The following is a 21,445-nucleotide window of genomic DNA, read 5'->3' on the forward strand; positions in this document are numbered from 1 at the left end:
TCATTGTTGTGCCTAATCATGTACATGCTCAAAATAACAGCCAAATTACCAGCAGTACATGATTGCATTTTAATAGAAGCAATATAATGCCAATTTAAATCAATGGGGTTTCTTTCAGGGTGATTCAGTCAAACATTTAATGACAATCTGACCGGAGCATTAATCGGCTTATTTTCTGGGGGTAAAAAATCAAGGGTCTGCCAAACCCGGCAAATGCAGTAGGCAGCCCAGAGATCCCTAAGTACCTCTCCCAATTATAGTACTTTTCGGCAATATTTACAGTTTCAAATTGTTAGGATAGCTTCTTTGTGATTTTATAGAGGTGTTCTGGGGAAACTGAAAGGTAGCCTCGTCAGGGGACAACTATTCAAACCCATATCCTCATCACTTTGTTTCTCGATTGAGAATAATCATTTATAGATGACTATTTTTCATTTCCCTTGTTTGGGTGTATTTGTGTGTACTGTCCTCTCAGTGATTGAGGCTTCTCCGTATTGTTGTGTGTACTGATGGTACAGGTAAATGTGGGGAGTGGTGTGGTTGTTTGTTCAACCCTTCTCATTATTTTGTCTGTGTACTGTATGTACAGGTTGACAGGGGGAGGGGGTGTGTTGGTTGTTTCATAAGGTGGTTTAGCAACGAAACAATTCATCCCTTTTTGGAAGATGAGGATGGTCCGCCCGAGGGCAGACCGGAGTGTAGGATTTAGACAAAAATGTTGCCTAATGTAGCTTTGGCAGCTTGGGGATTCTGTAGTTACTTGTTGAGTGGTCCCGTGGCCGTTTCCGTTGTTGGTTGCGGTGTTCGCGTCTTTCCCTGTCTTCCTCGTAGTCACGGTGGCGTTGTACCAAAGTTTGTTCATCCTTAATGAATTTTTGGAGGCTGAGTTTCAGCATGTTGAAGGCTTCTTCATCTTTACCCGCGATGGCGAGGGCTTCGTCGCGGAGACATTTGATGGTTTCTGTCTCGTTTCCAATTTCCCCCTCGATGAATTCGGCGAAATAGTGTTGGAGGGAATTGGTGTTTTCCTTTAAGATGTCCCAAAATTGTTCTCTGAGCCCCTGCATTCTTGCAGTTGAGCCGTTCAAACCTGGGTTGAAGTCGGTGGCCCCTTTCAAAAAGGGTACACACCGGTTCTTAACCACAGCGAAACAATCGATAACACTCGCAATCAAGAAGAACCGGTGTGCACCCTTTTTGAAAGGGGCCACCGAGGGGGAAATTGGAAACGAGACAGAAACCATCAAATATAACACGTGAGATATGGCCCGCATAAGATTTTCAGGCGGCCATTTTGAAAAGTGTCATGGCGGCCAAACCAAATTCAGAATGTCCACCTACCTGGACTACACTACTCCACGTCCAGACTCTCCATTGAGACCAGGTGGATGCTTGTAACCCTCAACGTTTAGCGTCCCATTTATTTGGCAAGCTACAGATTTCAGCTACCCGACTAGAGAGAGAGAGAGAGAGAGAGAGAGAGAGAGAGAGAGAGAGAGAGAGAGAGAGAGAGATAGAGCAGGCTATTGTGACATATACACGTCCTTGACCTACCACTGTCCTATGCGTTTTCAGTGCACAGTGTACGCACGTGCAGTGTCTGAAGTCAATGCGCGAACTAACACAACCCGATGTCAGTTTCGAAACGACCTGTCAATCAATTCAAATGTGTCGCATTGCGGCAAATGTTGCAGTTGGTTGTTGCGAGCAACGGTTATCTGGGGTATCCATCAAGGAAGCCGATGATGAGGGAAAGGGAACATTACCACGTAATTCTCGTGGACATTACCAGTGAAATGAAACAAACAGCAAGTGACGGGTACAGACAGTCCTCTTGTTGAAGCAGAGTGACAATTTGGAGCACTCGTGCCTGTCGGTGGGTACCTTGCCGTTTGTGACACAAGGGTTGAGTATTGTGATGTTAAAAAAGTCAAAGTTCGGCTTTTGGTAGGACGCCAACCGGATTTCTGTCAAAAGAAACTCCAGAGTGTTTCCAAGCAAAATTATTTGAAGTAGAACAACATCTCAGTTGTTTGCAAGTGAAGCAAATTTGTGGTCAGTTTGATAGATTGTAACCCAAAATTCGATTGATTCCAGAACGCACCGAGTGGTTACGTCCCTTGAATGAAAAGAACAAATTATGCGAGAAATCAGTGTTGTACATTAAAAAAAAAATTATAACGAATTAGACCGCCTTAGTGTTGGGTACTGAGTAAAGTTTGATTACCAGTATTCGGGAAGGGAGTGTAGATAGACAGTATGGATCTTCTGCGACATAAAAAAAAGGCCGGCTGGCATCCTACCTAGCCACGTGTGATAGTGTGATGTTTTGCTCTTTTGATAAGAATATTGCTGTAATTTCTCATGCATACATTTTATATTTCATATTTTACATATACACAGCTCATGCTCGTTCACCTCCGTGAGTGCCAATCGAACCATAAAAGGATGAAGGCGACATTGATCAGCTACTTTATCACTTACCCGAAATTCTTCACGAAGCCGTTCAGAAGCCAGCTTGTCCACCAGGTACTTCTGCACCCTGTCAAGTTCTGGCTTGGAGGCCTTGAACATAGCATACACGTTGCCTACGTTGCCGTAAACCGGCGCTTCGTCATCGAGTGCACCCTCGTCGTCTTCTTCAGTTGACTGTGGTTCTGGAGCCGTATCACTTGTTTGGGTTAGTTCAGCTTGTCTTGGCGGGTTTGTTGTCGTAGCTGGTATTGACTGGGCGGTGGTAGTGGGGGCGTTGGCGTAGATGTGTTGGCTATCCTCGGCATTGCTGTTCTCGGTTTTTGTCTTCTTTGGTTGGATGAACGGTTTGACGGCTACACTCGGTTTGGCTGTGCGTTTTACTGGAGTTTCTGTCGAGAAAAAGACATGGGGAAGTAGCATAACATTGTTATGGAAAATAATCGCTTTTGCTGGGAGATAAGTTTGCATCGACGAGTGTGCAACATCCGTTGGCAAAACATAATTATTTGAATAAGCAGACTAACACAATCTAGCAAAGTAGCAGTTGGTTCACCTTGAAGCGAAGTTAATGGGAGTTCCGTTATGCCTCTTCCATGTTCAGACTGCAAACTCGTGGGTGGTGAGCCCGAACCTTGCTCCTTCTGTTTCTGCCTCCGTCTGTAAAACAAAAAATCAAAAAAGAAATAACTCATTGCGTGCACTGTATCCTAGCTTACATGTTTTGCACTTGTTATCGACCGTAATACCGATGAAAACGTCAAAGAGACATTATTATGTGTAATGTTTAACATCATTAGCTAAGTCTATGGTGATACGACACGTGTCTTATTGTCAATCTTAACTGATGTCTACGCTAACTCCAAAGACTTAACAAACACTCTGTAACAGGAATCAATGTATGTGACTGTTCGCGTACATTTAGGGTTGTTTCGCCTGATCAGACATCGCTATTATCGTATAAATGATGCGTCGGAAAACCGTACAAACATGATACCGAACAGAAGTTTTTCTTCTACGTCACCAACCGCATTTGCACTGGTTGGTTGGTTGGTTTTTGGGGTTTAATGTCTCTTCAGCAGATGCTAGCTGCTATTCGAGACCGATGCAGTTATTTTCTTTTCCCTTCATATGGCAAGTTCTACGTTTCAGACTATTTACATTCAAATCTATCACTGTAAAAGAAGGTTCTAAAAATTATTAGTTTTCACTTCTGGTACTTTAAATCTTGTAAAAAATCTTGATCTCTTTTAAAAAGTTAAAAATCTTGTCCGGGGGAACATCCCGGAATAAAACCTTCAGTGTTTCCGCATTGTAGTGTTTGTCTCGAAATTCTTGAACGTCTACACATTTTGTGAGAACATGTTCTAATGTCCATGGTTCGTCACATCCAAAACAGTATGGTGGATCTTCACCTTTCAGCAGATACGAATGTGTAATGTGACTGTGCCCAATGTGTAAGCGACAGAGAACTGTCTCTTCTTTCCTGTTGAGGCGACATTGGGGTAGGCTGTCCGACAGCTGGGGGACGATCTTATGAAGTTTATTTTCTTCACATTCGTCCCATTCACTCTGCCATAGGTACTTTATGTACATGTTGGTGCGAGTTCTGAAATCTGAATGCTTTGTGTGTTTGTCAGTGATGAGTCTTTCTCTGGCTTCTTTAGCAGCTTGATCAGCTGCAGAGTTGCCTCTAATTCCAACATGGGATGGCACCCATGCAAACACAATCCTTTTGCCTTCTTCAATCAGAGATGCATGTAGCTCTTGGATTTCGACCAACAGTGGGTGATCTAGCTGAGTTCTCTTCACGGCGGTAAGAGCTGATAGGGAATCCGACAGAATCAGGAAGTCTTTCTTTTTTGACTGATATACCTGTTTCAGAGCTAGCTGTAAAGCTTTCAACTCTGCAGAAAATACAGAACTGTCATCCGGAAGACGGGCCGAAAAGGCCCTATCGAGTTTAGGACCAGTGACAGAAGCTGATGCCACTTTACTTTCAGCTTTGGACCCATCAGTGTATATTCGTTGATGGGAAGGAAACTCGGTACAGAACTGGCTAAAACACTGTTTAAAAATCAAATCATTTGTCTCTGACTTCTTTAACCTTGTCAGATCGAGTCGAACAACTGGATCTGGCAATGTCCATGGAGGTGTTTCTGTCCATCGATTTTCACTAACATGATCGAGTTTTATCTTTGATTCGGCCAGATGTGACTGAATCCGAGAAGACAGAGGTGCTCGATCATTTGGGTGACTTTCAAAAAATTCAGAGCATTGTGGTTGAAATACGCATTGGTAGGCTGGATTTGTAGGCATAGCTTTCAGTTTCAACACATAATTTAGGGTGAGTTTCAGGCGTCGCAGCCTCAGAGAGGGTTCTTTGGCCTCAAAATATAAGGACTGTACTGGAGACGTCCTGAAAGCTCCCAGACAAAGACGTATACCCTGGTGGTGTATTGTGTCTAATAGCCTTAGGTTGGATTTTGCGGCTCCACCATAGACGACACAACCATAGTCCAACTTGGATCGGATTAAAGCACGGTAAAGTCTGAGTAGGACTGTGCGGTCAGCACCCCAGTCCGTATGAGAAACCACTTTCAATACATCCAGAGCTTTCAGACATGATGTTCTCAGATACTGGATATGTTTAAGGAATGTTAGTCGACGGTCAAAGGTCAGTCCTAGGAATTTAAATTCTTCAACAACCTTGACAGGATTACCATTCAGGACCAGAGAGGGTTCTGGCATGGCTCCCCTTTGTTTGCAAAGATGCATACAGACAGTTTTGCTTGCGGAAAATTTGAAACCGTTCTCTGTTACCCATTTTTGCACCTTGTCTATACATAATTGAAGCTGCCTTTCCACTCTATGTAGGGATTTGCCACGCACACAAAGTGCAAAGTCATCAACAAACAAGGATGACTCGGATCCTTTCAGTACTGCCTTTACTATGTTATTGATTTTGATGTTGAACAACATGGGTGATAGAATGCTTCCTTGAGGAACACCCATCTCTTGTTGACAGAACTCTGATAGGTTGGGACCGACCCGTACTGTAAAAAATCGATTACTTAGAAATCCTTCCACAAAAACAGGGAGACGTCCACGAAAACCCATTTCATGCAAATCAGCTAAAATACCGTGTTTCCAGGTCGTGTCGTAAGCCTTCTCGAGATCAAAAAATATAGCTAGTACATGTTCAGATCTCGCAAAGGCCTCTCGAACGAAGGTCTCAAAACGTACCAAATGATCAGTGGTGCTGTGTCCCTTTCGGAAGCCACATTGCACATCACTTAAGAGGTTTTGTTTTTCTAGGTACCACACCATCCTAGCGTTGACCAATCGCTCCATGGTTTTACACAGACAGCTGGTCAAGGCTATCGGACGGTAGTTGCTGGGGTTTGTATGATCTTTACCTGGTTTTGGAATGGGGACAATCATCGCTTCTTGCCATGAAGGTGGAAAGGATCCACTCTCCCATATGTGGTTAAAAACCTTCAGCAAGACCAGAAGACAACTTTCTGGTAGGTGTGTGAGGAACTGATAATGTATTCCGTCCAGCCCCGTTGCTGAGTTGTTGCATTTTTGTAAGGCTTGTTTGAGTTCAGTTATACTGAACAACTTGTTGTAGTTCTCCTCATTCTGAGATGAGAAGTTTATGGGTTTACGTTCTTGGGTGGCTTTGATTTTTTGAAAATCTGTGCAGTAATTTTCTGTTGATGAGTTTTTTTCCATTGTTGAAGCCAGAACGTTTGCTACTTCATTCTTTTGGGTTATAAGGGATCCATTTACCACAAGGTGGTTAATTGATGCAGATCCTTTTTTCCCTTTGTTTTTACGAATAGCATTCCAAACTTTACTTGATGATACCTTAGAGTTTAAGTTTGAGCAAAAAGACCTCCAGGATGTTCTTTTAGAATGTTTTATGACAGTGCGACTCTTAGCGCGAAATCTGAAGAAAGTCAACTTCTTGCTAAGGGTCGGGCATCTGTAGAACCTGTGTAGACTTCTCTTTCGCTCAGATCGGGCTTCTTGGCATTCTTTATTAAACCATGGCACTTTAATGCGGTTGTTTGAAGATGTTTTTGGGATGTACTCAGTGGCAATGTCTTGTAGAGTGTTTGTAAAAATAGATGATGGGTCGTCACTTCCATCAAAGACAGTGTCTTCTGTGAGTTGGACAGAACATTCGGCAGTAAAAGACAGCCAGTTTGCCTTGTTCAGGTTCCATCTCTGGGGGGAAGCTTCTTCCAATCCATCTATTTGAGACATCAAGATAGGGAAATGATCGCTACCACATGTGTCATCATAGACTTTAAATTCAAAGTCTAGAACAAGAGAGGTGTCGCAAATAACTAGATCTAGTATGGACTTGCATCCTGTTGCTGGATGGAGATATGTTGGTACTCCATCGTTTAAAACGCATAGATTACGATTGTCTAAAACATCTTCTAGAATTCGTCCTCTCGTACTTAGAGAGTTGCTGCCCCATAAAGGGGAATGAGCGTTAAAATCTCCCATTAAAACAAAGGGAGCTGGAAGCTGATCAATAAGATTTTCAAGATCGTGCTTCGTGTAACATTTTGATGGTGACAGATATACACTGCAGAGAGTGATGGTTTTATCTAATGTCACTCGTGCTGCGACGGCTTGAATGTTTGTACATAGGTTGATCTCACTACAAAGTACACTTTTCTTAATCAAAAGAGCAACTCCCCCAGACGTGTTATTGTCTGAATGGTTTCTAAAAACATTGTATCCAGATACATTAAAATCTTTGTTTGGTTTCAGCATTGTTTCCTGTAATGCTGTAGCAACAGGATGAAATTTGTGTAAAAGTAGACATAATTCTTCATAGTTAGCTTGGACCCCTCTACAATTCCATTGAATAAAATTGGCTATGTTTGTTTAGTTTTAAGAAGTTTCTGCCTCCATACCCTCTTCGTCGGATAAACTCCCAAAATGATTGTATAGTGTGATGGGATTTTTCTCCATTTTTGGGGTGCGAGGCGATCTTTGGGGCAGAGTAACTTTTCCCTTGTCCGGAGGTGTTCGTGGTGTGGATTGAGTAAGGTCCACTACCTCCACTACCTCGACGGCCCCCTTCCTGTGAGTTGCCCTGTGAACGGGCTTCTGGGTTGGGGTGGTGAAGCGAACCTCACCAGGAGACCCCATAGGGTCCTCAATTGGGGTGGTGAAGCGAACCTCACCAGGAGCCCCCACAGGGTCTCCAGTTGGGGCGGTGAAGCAAACCTCACCAGGAGACCCCATAGAGTCTCCAGTGGGGATATCCCCACCTGTGCTTTCATCTGTCTGTGTACAAATACTTTTGTTTCTTGTGGGCTCTGTCCTTTTCAACATGGACGGGCCTGCCTGGACACCCACAGACCTATATGAAATACTGGTCTGGGTGGGTGTTGACTTTGTTGCAGGTCTTTGACTGACTGCTGCCGCAAAACTTTTCTGGAAGGAAAAAACAGTTTTTTCAACCTCCTTCCTGGCGTCTGAGAAAGACATCTTTTTCTCCGTTTTTGTTTTTTGAATGGCCTGTTCAAACTTGTATTTTGGACATTCTCTGGAGGACGGGGAATGGTTTCCCTTACAGTTTGTGCAGGTGGGTGGTGATGTGCAGGGACCTTCGTGAGGATCTCCGCCACACCTCTCGCACACTGCCTTCTGTTTACATCCAGCCTTTGAATGTCCAAATCTTTGGCATTGGAAACATCTCATTGGTGATGGAATATACAAAGTCACTCTTATTTGAACAAATCCCACTTTTATTTTCTCAGGGATGGTTGGTGTACAAAAAGTGACGAAAAGGGTGTTGGTGGGTACTCTGATATCGCCCTTCCTGATCAACACCCGGTACACATCAATGACACCTTGATCCTTTAGACCTTCTTTTATTTCAGCCTCACTGAGGCCCTCCAGCTCTCGGCATCGGATGACTCCTTTGCTGGTGTTCAGGCCTCTGTGAGGACTGACCTTGACCGGTCTATCAACAAATTTCTGACCATTCAGACGGAGAAGACCATCTGATGCCTTTTTTGAAGGGCATTCAATCAGTAGAGAACCATTTCGAAGCCTCTTAATGTTGTCTATCGTTGATGATACTCCTGCAATAACCTTCTGTATCGCAAAAGGCGAAAGTTTGGAGATGGGCTGTGCCTCATCTGCTGTCTCAACAACAATGAAACGGGGCCAGGCCTCGCTGATGTTGTTCTTTGTTGCTCTGACTCGGACTTCATCGTCAGAGTCAGAGTCAACGCAGTATCTTCGTTTGTTTCGGTTTTGGGTGTTTGAAAAAAAAGAAGAGGTGGCCATGTTTGAGGCCTTTATCTTCGTCGCATCTGATCCCCACCCACCACGGAGCCCAACAAGGGGACGCTTAGGTGGAGCGGTTATCCAACTCCAGAGCGCCAAGGATATAGATGGATATACGCAGCGATAAGAGGAAACATATGGTATCAATCTGTAATAGGAGATTTAACTCTTTCCAAGCGGAAACGGGTTAGGTAACAACTTGGCATAATGTTCGTCAACTCTTTCCAAGCGGAAACGGATTAGGTAACAACTTGGCATAGTGTTTGTCCCGACTACCGCCGCCCCCTCCTACCGCCGCTTGCTCCTTTAGCCAAAGGTCCGATGCAATATGCTCAAGACATATACCCAGACTTGACCAGCCGATTGATTGAAACGGGTAAGCCTTCTTCAACCTCCTGTCTTAGATAAAGACTGGGCCAAAATGATGTGTTGGCGCTACAAAGTCGCAACTAAGTAAACCCCTCAATCATCAGGTCACCAGCCCAAACCGGTACAGGTCGCAGCGCACGGCAAACACGCTGGGTCTTAAGAAGACCACAGAGAAATAAGGATGTGGAAAAGAAGACTTTTGGGAAGTGAAATAAAGGTGACAGATCCAGTCAGGTAGAAATAAGACAAGAAAGGAATCAGAAAACTGCAGGGAATAGTAGGGAGAGTTTTTTGGAAGGAAATATAGGTGAAAGGACTGGTAAGGCAGAAATAAGACAAAAGAAGAGAAGTAAAGGGGTGGGGTAGCTTGGTGGAAACACTCCCGCCGCGTGAAGGCGACCCCATGGGAGCAGCATTTGCACTGAATGACAAAGGATGGGTATGGGTATAAAGCAACACTAACAAATCTGGTGCACATTATTAATAATAATAATAATGGAAACTTATAGAGCGCTTACCTAGAAGCTCCAAGCGCTTTACAATGACATTACTATACACATTACAGGCTCATAAAAAGTAAAAGCACTATGTACCTGACAACAAGTACACCAATGACAACAGCAGCAACGACCACCGCCACAGCACCAATGGCGCCCCCAATGACACCTCCTTGGTTGGAATTTTGGTCGGGATCTTCCTGGCTCTGTTCTGAGGCTGTGGACGTGTAATTATTCAGAGGACTGACAACCGATATATGCATTAAACATTCGTATGCTCTCCCTCTCTCTTTCTCTCTCTCTCTCTCTCTCTCTCTCTCTCTCTCTCTCTCTCTCTCTCTCTCTCTCTCTTTCTCTCTCTCTCTTTCAATCAACTTTCACTAACGTATAACGTTTTCTGCAGAATGTCCAAAGCACTAGAGAGTTAGATACACACAAATATAATATGCTTACAAGGAGATTGTCTCTAAACACTATTACAACGCCGAAGATTGTCTTTCAGTCTTACAACACTCCGTGATTAAACAATTTGGTAGTATTTACGCTTGCACATTGGCAGACTGAAACCGCCCAGACAGGCTTCACAGGTTCCGTTGAAGAAGTCGCAAGGTCTGGAGTTGCTGCATTGGCCACACTGCTCCTTGCAGTCCTTGCCGTATCTGTTGGCCTCGCACGCTGTAATGCGTGAACGAAAATTACGTTATGAACAATCGAGGAGACGCCTAGCATTTAAATAGTGTTTGATAAGTTATATTTAATCTTTTTTTTTCCAACCGGAAGACAATACTTATTGCGTGGTGGGATCGCTCAACAGACAATTTGATCTTGTGGCGGCGGTTTCTTATCTTTCTTGTGAAACTACGGTACCGAGTCTTTTCTCAAATAGTGTTTTTGAAGCAGAGGGAGTTTAATTGGTATTTCTTCTGTTTTAAAAGTGAATATACTTGCTTTTCTGATACCAGGAAATAACATTACACGGAATATGTTTTGTTGTTGTAATGTTATTAGCACATTCGCTCAAGAAGCAATCGTTTACAAAATAAACAGGGGCACGTACTCGTGTTGCAGTACGGTGGTTGATACCCAGCCGGACATCCTTTAGGACAGTGTCCAGTGACCTTGCCACAGACATCGTTGTCCGCACACTGGCCACACCGTTCTCTGCATTCATTGCCATGGTAACCGTCCATACACTCTGAATATCACAAAGAGTTCACAAGATGATTCTGCTCAAGCAAACATTTCTTGGAAATTTACTCTTTGTAGAATGATAGTGTCTTACAATTCTTGTTACTTCTGGTATTACTTAGAAAAATTGCAAGTGCGAATTTCATGCTATTTATCCTGGGTGTTGTTTTCATTGCGTTGTACGTTTGCATTTGCACTTTGTCATGACATTTGCGTTCGCACAGGTAATCTAAAATTCACTTTGTGACTTACAAAACATCCGTATCGACATTTCATTTAACATGTATTTAATCACAGGGATTTTTCTCGATTCTCTCCTTTTTTTCCTCTATCCCTCATTCCCTCTCTCTCTCTCTCTCTTTTTTTTTTCTCTCGCGGGCGCTCTCTCGCTCTTAAAAACTTATTGAAAAAGCTGCATAAATGCGGCTCTTTGCTTTCCCCAGACAATCATTTTGGTCAGCGATCAAACGTTTAGAAGAATGTATGCAGACGTGCTCAGTACCTGTGCACAGTGGAATAGAGTAATTCCCATCACAGGCCTGACAGGAACCGTTAAAGACGTCACAGGCAGCAGAGTTCTCACACCGACCACACTGTTCTCTGCAGTTCTCGCCGTATGTCTTGTTTTGGCACTCTGAGAATAAAAATACAATAACTAAGAGCAAGCTGTACTGAGATTGGTTGATAAGCTACGGGAGATAACTTATCCGCAAACAGGATAGCAGTAGTTTGAGTTAAGATCACTTTATCCACTTTCATGTAGCCCAAAACAGGACTTTCATTCACAACATTGTGGAGAGTGCACATGGTTATGCCTTTTCGGCTTACCGACCAACTTCTTTTGGGAAATATTATTTAGGAACTCTAGCAGCCCCGTCAAGTTCGGTCAATGATTCAAATGACTTGACACTATTGTGTTAATATGTCAACTTTTGCCAAGGTTTACGTTCCTGTTTATGCTTTCTTGATCTGTGCTCAATGCAAGGCCTGACTCGCATTACGATCTTTGATTTTGCTTTGTTGTACACTCAGAGATTTTGATAGGTGTTGCGTTTGTCATTGTGACATAGAAACATCCTGACAACTAACAATACACTCCCTCGTCAAAACCGTTCGTTAATTGCTCGAAGTCTACTTCACGAAGCTCGCTGCACGAACCTTTGACACTACGTTCTGGGTGAAAAAACGTAGAACTCTATTTAGGACGGCCTTTACGATGGCTCACCTTGCTTACAGAGTGGTAGTTCATACCCGGGCTGACACACGCCAGGACAGAATCCAATGGTCTTGTTGCACACAGCGTTGTTCGAACACTGACCACACTCGACGCTGCAGTTTGCACCAAAGTAGCCGTCAACACACTCTGGGCATTGGGAAGGACACACTGTCGGTTAGTTATTGCCTTCGTGGATTTGAAAAGCAAGTCAAATAAACACACGAACTAATATGTCGAGTAAATATAGAGCCTACCTCAAAGAGCCTTGCATAAGTTCACGTGAATACTGCATAAGATGTACTATGAATTTAACTGGATTTACAACGGACAGAAGAAGTCGTGGTCCATCTTCGTGTAACCACAATCACATTTTGGGGCAAAGCCAGTCCAACGGGATTGATTTCGGGCATAATTAATAACCCTATCAAAATCTGCCATGTGCATGCAACGGTTCACTTGAGCATACAAGGACACAACGGCAGCCAGACTCGATCGCAGACAGCTTTTCAAATCTTGACGGGTTTGCTGTCTGCCGACGTATAAGAAACGTACAGCTGTTATAAATAATCGGCGAAAAACTCTGTCAGTAAAATTCAGCTGCTGTGAAAAGGTGTCGCATAAAAACAAAGTGGAGTATTAAATTTAACGTTTAGCTATTAGCATAAGTATACTTACAGATGTTAAGATATTTTCCCTACCTTTGTCTCTAATTGCAGCGTATGCTGCGTCGTCTGCCATTGACGTTATGCTTGTGCTTGAAAACAAAAATATATTCTATACCCCCCATCCCCTCCCCCTCTGCCTTCCGCCTCCTCCCTTTTGCTGTGTAAGCGCAACCCTGATCACCAGCACACAAAAATGGAGGGAAAAAAACTCCGGCAACGACACCCCCCACCACCAGCTCCTCTTTATTGGCAGGCACCTGTGGCTTACACCTAAACCCATTTGATTCTGGAGCCTTCACACACACACACACACACACACACACACACACACACACACACACACACACACACACACACACACACACAGAAAGCGAGAGAGAGAGAGAGAGAGAGAGAGAGAGAGAGATAGAGAGAGAGAGAGAGTGAGTGAGAGAGAGAGAGTGAGAGAGAGAGAGAAAGAAAGAGAGAGAGAGAGAGAAAGAGAGAGAAAGAGAGAGAGAAAGAGGGAGAGAAGTTTACTCAAAAGAACTCAAGAAATTACCGTTGGGACATATGCCAGAGTAGTTATCACAGGTAACGTTGCTGTGACAGTGACATGTCTGGTCACAGTTCTGACCAAACAGTCCTGGTCTACATACTGAAACATAAATAGTATTAATGAACAGGTATCTCGTATGTTACTGTATTTCCTTTATTAACAGCAATAAACAGATAGAAAGGGAGGATAGTACTCTTTTTCTTCTTCTTGTCGTTCGCAAGTACTTACAGTACTCTGTAGAATAACGCGCGAGTGTATCACAAATCTGTGAATGTTGTGTTATCAACTGTTATACAGCTAAAATCAGAATAGTATACAATGATCATAATTATTAATTAAATGAAACAAATATTGAACATGTCAAGAAACGAGAGGTAATTCCAAGTTCAGAACTTTGTACTGGACCTGTGATTAAATACTTTGATGCACAACCCTACGTTCAGATAAACTCACGGTCACGTTTTCACACGCCAAAGCAGATTTTAACCTGACCCACGCTTTTTAAAAACAATAACAACAACAAAAACACGTACAAACAAAGAGAAGGGTAAAAGGTAAATGAGTCGTACCCCAGATCTGCACTTCACAGAAGTTTATGATCCTTCTTTGTGGGTTAGTGATGCCAACTTTGGACAGCTTGACGACCTGGCCTCTCCGTAGTGTGTCACATGCAGTGGTGTGGATAAGACTGTAATTAGATGTGTCTAGCAGCAGGGTTTTGCATTCCTTGTCGTCAATGGTGATTTGTATTCCCGCTAGTCTTTCAACCTCTGAACACGTTGGGTGGAACATGCAAGTGACATTAGACATTCAACTGAACAACGTTGTAACCCAAGCAAGAAATATGTACGTTTGTCAGTGCTTGCATAGGTACAAATTCATACAAATATGTAATCCAAATAAAATAAAATAAAATTGGTTTATGTATATTAGGTCCCATGTTCGCATTTTTTTTTCGAGGCCAGCTCGACCCGTCTGGATTTACGGGTTTCGGCTTGTCAGATTTTAGTAGTCATGTCGATGACTTATCCGAGGTGTTTGGTGTTTATGTCGATCTTTTAGTTTCAGACTGACATATTTATAAGAGACTATAGAGTAAATTCTATAATCGAGTAAACTCTACATTCCTTTGAATGACTGTATGTTTTGATATTGCATGACGCGACTTGTTTTAAATCATAGGTATATGATCTTATAAGTTAGTATCCCCCTTCATTGCTTCTGTCGACGCCCGTTTTTTTAACCACTTGCATCCTTTTATACATTAAACCGGCCATAGGGTGTCATCGTCCCGAATGAAAACTTCAACATTTCCAAAAACGTTTGGAACTCTGGATAAGGAAATCCTTTTCCTGAAATGACGCCAGCGCTTTTTCGGCGATTGCTTAATGCATTTCGTAACTGGACTGCCAAAATAATGTCGGTCACACTTGAAATTAAAGCTACTTCAGTTTGCTTTACAAACTGATACGAAGTGAACGGGAGCATAGGATGTAATCAACTTAACTTACCTTATATAGTGAGATCGACAGAACTACACAAATACCAACAAAGATACTCGGAAACCCACGAGTCGATATTGCTACACATACTCGAGAACTAATGTGAAGTATTTGAAGCTAAAGTTTCTATTTATACCCCGTGGGACACTGAGCCGAATTAGCTCCATCGGTAGAGCTCCCAACAGCCATGCTGTTACTTTGGAGGTCACCGGTTCGAATCTCTTGGAAGTCAAGAACGTTTTTAACCTTTATTTTTTTAATTTCAACTTTTTCCTTGTTTTCTGAACTCGTAATTATTGTATTTTTAAAAATTTTAATTCAGTCTAAATGTTTTGAGTGATCAAATGTATCAAAGGGTTGCATTATTATCGAGTACTTCCAGTGAACGACTTCCGATAATGACCCGTACTGGTTTTTAGTAACATCAGCTTTTAGGAAAAGCCAAAGCGGCGTTTGTAATACCGCGCGTCGATGCATGTAATGGTCGTTAACGACGTCTAAGTAAAATGAACTTTTGTTTAAATATATTACACATAAGGAGCCATTTTAGGAAAGCTTTATGACCAATTGAACCTTACAAAGTGCAAAGGACATTTGCTGTACTATAAATTAGACACACATGCAGTAATTAACTCAAAAGCGGTCCGTTACGATACCAAGGAACTAAATGAATGGTATTTGGCGAACGGTGGTCGAGTCACATTCGACTATATCAAATAGTCCCGACCTCCGTTCGTAGTCACATTTCATTCAGTTCTGGTAGGTATACGCATTCGCCAGGACGGGTGAAAACCGTTGGACTCTGTAATATGGTCAGCAACCCACCCCCCCCCCCCCCACCCCCACCCATCCCCTGATTTAGGCAGTGACACAACGTAAACAAAACAGTGCCAAATAGGATGTCTCTGAGGATTATCAGACAGAGTATCTTGATTTGATAAATAATATAATGTTCAAACTCTAATTCTAAGCCATTCTTGGTGTTTCGTGTCATCAATTTAAACCCTAAACCGAGATATAGCTCTTTGTTCGAATTCAAATCTGTTCCTCGCAATGTCGCCCCTCCTATTAGGGTCGGAAAGTATGACGGAATTAAACCAAGACAAATCAGAAAGCCGTGGTGCGGTGGGAGAAGAACTTCGGGAGAAATCACCGTATCGAACCGTAAACTCCACACAGCCGTTTTAAATTGTAATAACTAAGCTTTCAAACACTCATGTTAATGTATTCCTGGAGCTTGGTGACATATGATTACAACCCCAATAGGTTAAGACTTACGGTCCTGCCGACTGTAGATGATGATTTCAGTGACGGTGTAGTTCTGCCCCAGGTCCACCTGCCATTGTGGGCTGTTGTCGTTAACCCCAGTGTGGACGCAGTTCGTTCCGCTCTGTGATTGAAACTTCATCACGTGTCCAGTCCTGCCGTTGACCGCCACACAGGCTTTTCCCGATTTTGAGTATCGAGAACTGATCTCCGCTTGTTTTCCATAAGCCACGTTTTCTGCATCAGAAGAACACCTTGAGGAATCTTTTAAAATGCCAGTAAAATACCTGTAAAGAGGCGCGCGTTTATCTGTTTGTCTGTCTACTTACCCCTCCGTCTGCCTGCCTGCCTGCCTGCCTGCCTGCCTTCCTGCCTGCCGGTCGGTCGGTCGGTCGGTCCTGCCTGCCTGCCTGCCTGTCTTACAGTCTGTCTGTCTGTCTGTCTCTCTTTCTCTCTCTCTCTCTCTCTCTCTCTCTCTCTCTCTCTCTCTCTCTCTCTCTCTCTCTCTCTCTCTCTCTCTCTGTATTCTCACTCATTGTAACAGCAAACCTATTCATAAACGACAAGTCTCAGTTCACAACATTTAGATGTGCTACCGATTAGTGTAGAAGATAAGTCATGGCGGGTAAACACCGTTGTTTTAGTGTTACTGCCTAGTTGAACACATGAAGTGCGTCAAACAAATGAAAGTACTATAATTTAATCGCACTTTGTCAGAACGCGTACTCTCTTCTAAGTGAAGAAAGTAACGCATGTATGCATACCTTTGTTACAGTTGCCACCAGGACCACAGGGTTGATTCGCAACACAACCGCCGTCAGTGTCACTATCACAAGAACACACCTGCACCTCGTCAGCTGCACGCACGAGTGATACATTATCAATAGAACGTGTTCAAATTAGATACAGACTGATAGTATAGAATGTTATAACAATAACAATAACAAAAACAGCACTTTATTGTCCATTAAAATATTACATAAGAATGGAACATTTTCTTCGGCATACCCAGCTGTGTATTACTTAAAAACAATAATCCTAACAATATAAGATGTTTGATGGGTAGTTGACAGACCAGCTTTTTTGTCGGTCCGAGGGGGAGCATATCGTCTTTTGTTTCATATTTATTGACCAAGGCCGAAGGCCGCGGTCAATAAATATGAAACAACGGCCTTGGTCAATAAATATGAAACGAAAGACCATATGCTCCCCGAGGACCGACAAAAAAGCTGGTCTGTCAACAAACCACCAAACATCGTTTTTGTCATCATTTTGGTAGTGAGAAAATAAGTGCACAATCAACCCAGGGAGCCATGCTTTGAAACACGGGTTCCGTGCTGATAATCACACGAGTCCCGGTGTAGCAGTCTATTTTGAAGCAGCCCAGTTTGACCGGAAATATATTGGAAAGTGATCACTACAACCAATACTTGGAACTGAGGTTTCAATAATGTTAGCCTGGGTTGACACACATATATATGGTCTATAAGCGTAGATGAGGTAGCTGTAACTCTTGTTGGAATCGTTACTAATTGTTGTAAATTATGAAAGGATAACTTTTCCATCCAGCACTTGTTGTGTTTCAGACGATCAAGATTAAAATCGCCCAAAAGTATAATTTCTCTGGATTCAAGGCTGACAGAGAGAGCGAGAGAGAGAGAGAGAGAGAGAGAGAGAGAGAGAGAGAGAGAGAGAGAGAGAGAGAGAGAGAGAGAGAGAAACAAAAAGACAGACAGACAAAAAGACAAAGAAAGAAGAAAGAGTGAGAGAGAGAGAGAAAGAGAGAGAGCGAGAGTGAGAGAGACAGAGAAAAAAAGAGAGAGAGAGAGAGAGAGAGAGAGAGAGAGAGAGAGAGAGAGAGAGAGAGAGACTGAAGACTCAACTGATTTACTGGGTACCGCTAGGCAATCTGCCCATGCCCAAAGGGGGATGGAAGGATCGGGATGTTGGTGGCTTCAGCATAATACAGAGTGACCCCCAACAGATGCTACCCATTTAAATGCTCATAACTCCAAAATGTCTTCAGCGATTTACTTCGTCTTTGGTATACATTTGCTTGATATATGGGATAATTCGTTCACAAAGTTTCAAATGTGTACGTTAAATGTTCTGACTTAGAGAGAGAGAGAGAGAGAGAGAGAGAGAGAGAGAGAGAGAGAGAGAGAGAGAGAGAGAGAGAGAGAGAGAGAGAGAGAGAGCATGTTTAAAGAACTTACAACTGTCAGATCTGCCTGTACATTCGTGTACAGTACATCTTTGACAAAAAAAGTATATATTTTAAGAAGAGAGATACGGGGGAGTAACGAGATGCTCAGCTCGTTACTCCCCCGCATCGCTACGTATACTCCCCCGTATCGATACTCCCCCGGCTCGTTACTCCCCCGTATCGCTACTCCCCCGGCTCGTTACTCCCCCGTACACAAAAAATGACTGGATAACCCTGTGATAGTAAGTTAGCATGAAATATTGTTTTTCCGGAGAAATTGTCTGGATAAACAAACAAAGAAACAAACAAAACAGCTATTACAGGGTTATCCAGTCATTTTCTGTGTACGGGGGAGTAACGAGCCGGGGGAGTAGCGATACGGGGGAGTATCGAGCCGGGGGAGTAGCGATACGGGGGAGTAACGAGCTGATCCCCTCTGCCGTTCGTTTTCGAAGAGGTGTGTATGTGGTGACCCCCCACAAAAACACCAAAAAACACAATATTCCCACCCTCTAAAATACTAATAACTTTCACATGTGTTCGGCGTATTATTTTATATTAAGTGCACATTACCTCAAGTAGATGCGAGATGATCATTTCACACAGTTTCAAATATGTATGTCAAGTGGGTTGATTATTCTCAGAAATAGCTCTTGACCTAACGTGGCTTCCACAACATAATTATGTTCGTGGATTGTGAGGGGTGGGGGATTGTCAGGTTTTGGTGTGGGTATGAAACAAGTAAAAACAATACCCACACAAATTCTTGGGGGCAAAAACACTCGCACTCGCATCTGTCCGCACAATATTATAAGCACCAGCAACAGAAAAGAAAGGTAACAATAGAAAAAGACTCATCTTTGCTTCATGCTATTCCTTGCCCCCGACTCGATCGTCGCACGATAATCGACAGATATGTTGTGAGATGCCGACGCTGACAGTGCAAGCAAATCACATCGTTTGAAATAAGACAATCCCATCGCTCGAATGCAAAGTGTAGGCACTCTCGTCTCAAAGACGTTTACTGCTGGCTTTACGCACCATTCTGTAGTCGGTCGAAACCTAAAACCTCAAACCTGACATACTTGTCTCAACATTTTATAGACTCAAATCACAGAAAGTTGCTTTCACACACCAGCTTTGACTGCAACGTGCTGGGGCCCACAAACATGTATCATAATAACAGAACTCGCGTTTCAAAGCATTGCTCTCTGTGTTGATTTTGCACCTAATTTCGCACTACCAGAATCATGACAAAAACGATGTTTGGTGATTTGTTGTCAGACCAGCTTTTTTGTCGGTCCTGGGGGAGCATATCGACTTTTGTTTCATATTTATTGACCGCGGCCTTCGGCCTTGGTCAATGCTCCCCCTCGGACCGACAAAAAAGCTGGTCTGTCAACAACCCATCAAACATCTTATAATGTTATAATGACCGGTAGGATAACCCCAAACAAAATCACCAAACGTCAGACCTACAAGTTTACCTTTTGTTTCAAAAGACAAACACGCGAAATGATTGTCAAGATTCATTGTTATATGTGTATTTGAACATCCAATCGAGATCCAGACATTGCTTTAAGAGACGCACAAATTTCGACAGTAAACATTCATAGAGGGGGTTTTCTACCTCGATTTGCTTGTGCACAAATATATACGAGTATTCATTTCAAATCAAGCCAATTCGCACGCATACATGCGTCCCAGAATACAGCTCAAAACAGGATGGTAAACGGCATGTAAAGCAAACAATACTGATACGAAAGGAGAGAGAGAGAGAGAGAGAGAGAGAGAGAGAGAGAAAGAGAGAGAGAGAGAGAGAGAGAGAGAGAGAGAGAGAGAGAGAGAGAGAAAGAGAGAGAGAGAGAGCTCGCACTAATACTTTTCATACCGCGGTTGTGTGGCGACAAGGAAATGTTTTACACTGGGTGGGGTTACAGTGCAATACAACCCACCCGCCGCTGTACTCACTCGTTGTATACGAGCGATAACAAAAGACTGTCCGCCAAGGGTGATATCTGTATTACCACGTTTTCGACAAGCAATCTGTGACACACGTTTGGATGGTTTGGCCAAAGAAAACACTTTTCAGTCGTGTTGTTACACATAAAAAGACGCTTAAAGGCTGCCATATTCGTAGCGTTCATTAATTAATTCATATTGTTTACATGTGCCAATAATGTTATAAAACTGTACCTAAGGGGATATAATAACGATTGGCTGTAGCTTTCGAACACAGAAAAAATTATGTCAGTATTGCAAAGTGGTGTTGATAGTGTCGAATGTAAACAAAACAGTCTCCGACGCCATCTTTGGTTTACGAAACGTCACGAAGTGACGTCAACGGTCTAAAAATAGCCCAAGTCCTGGAGAACTGTTGCAAAACAGTGCAATAAAGAATTAATTATTTCTCGTAATTGGTAAGGACTTCAAACCTATAACTTTGCAGGAAGCTTATACATCCCCGCAACGATGGGAAAAGCCCTGGAAGTAATTAAACTAATTAAATAGGACTATGTCAGCACACCTGTTATCGCTGAATTAAAGCATTCGACCAAAGAGTAGGTCTACTGGCAGTTTACTTACTTTTTTGATTTGTCAAGTGATAATTGTGGTAAAAACGAGACACAAACACAAAAAAGGTTTCAGTACGGTTTTGGTTCGTTTTAAAAAGTATGTCCCCATACGTCAGGAATAAGTAACAGCAAGCGTTTACACGTTTTCAGTTATTTACTTTTCAGACGCTGTGAATGGGTAATATTTGCAGACTTTTTGTTCTTTTGCTTCAGGTAAGTATTTAGTGCCGCTTGAATGCCCACTCTGCCTCGTGAACACACCTCAGATCTGGCAATGCAATGGGATAATAATAATAATAATAATAATAATAATAATAATAATAATAATAATAATGGAAACTTATAGAGCGCTTACCTAGAAGCTCCAAGCGCTTTACAATGACATTATTATACACATGTACAAAACCAAAATACAGCATTAAGACACAAAAAGAACAGGAGTACAAAAGCAAATTCATCGTTTAAATCCATGCAGTCACAAGACCATCCCATCCAATCGGTCACATACCAAAAATCAATACCCTTGCTATTGTGAGTTAAAATTTGTTGAACACATAATTCCCGAGAAATTCACCAGTACCTTTTACAACATGTTAAAAAACAAAAACAAAGAGTGTGCACAG

At 42.6% G+C, this 21,445-nt stretch overlaps 1 protein-coding gene across 1 annotated transcript in view; it reads right to left on the reverse strand.

Annotated features, from left to right (window-relative positions):
• LOC138965645 (receptor-type tyrosine-protein phosphatase T-like) overlaps positions 1 to 19,290 on the reverse strand; it is a 40,030-nt gene extending 20,740 nt beyond the window's left edge. Inside the window, exons 1-12 of the mRNA XM_070337819.1 lie at positions 19,272 to 19,290; positions 16,805 to 16,897; positions 16,053 to 16,277; positions 13,842 to 14,042; positions 13,276 to 13,371; positions 12,079 to 12,216; positions 11,356 to 11,487; positions 10,723 to 10,860; positions 10,209 to 10,340; positions 9,762 to 9,882; positions 3,029 to 3,132; positions 2,485 to 2,864 (exon numbers count right to left, since the gene is read on the reverse strand). Coding sequence (XP_070193920.1) covers positions 2,485 to 2,864; positions 3,029 to 3,132; positions 9,762 to 9,882; positions 10,209 to 10,340; positions 10,723 to 10,860; positions 11,356 to 11,487; positions 12,079 to 12,216; positions 13,276 to 13,371; positions 13,842 to 14,042; positions 16,053 to 16,277; positions 16,805 to 16,897; positions 19,272 to 19,290 — 1,779 coding nt within the window. The remainder of the gene's footprint in view (positions 1 to 2,484; positions 2,865 to 3,028; positions 3,133 to 9,761; positions 9,883 to 10,208; positions 10,341 to 10,722; positions 10,861 to 11,355; positions 11,488 to 12,078; positions 12,217 to 13,275; positions 13,372 to 13,841; positions 14,043 to 16,052; positions 16,278 to 16,804; positions 16,898 to 19,271) is intronic.
• Between the last annotated feature and the right edge of the window lie 2,155 nt (positions 19,291 to 21,445).

The sequence above is a fragment of the Littorina saxatilis genome, linkage group LG4 (genome assembly GCF_037325665.1).
Source record: "Littorina saxatilis isolate snail1 linkage group LG4, US_GU_Lsax_2.0, whole genome shotgun sequence".
NCBI classification, from domain to species: Eukaryota; Metazoa; Mollusca; class Gastropoda; order Littorinimorpha; family Littorinidae; genus Littorina; species Littorina saxatilis.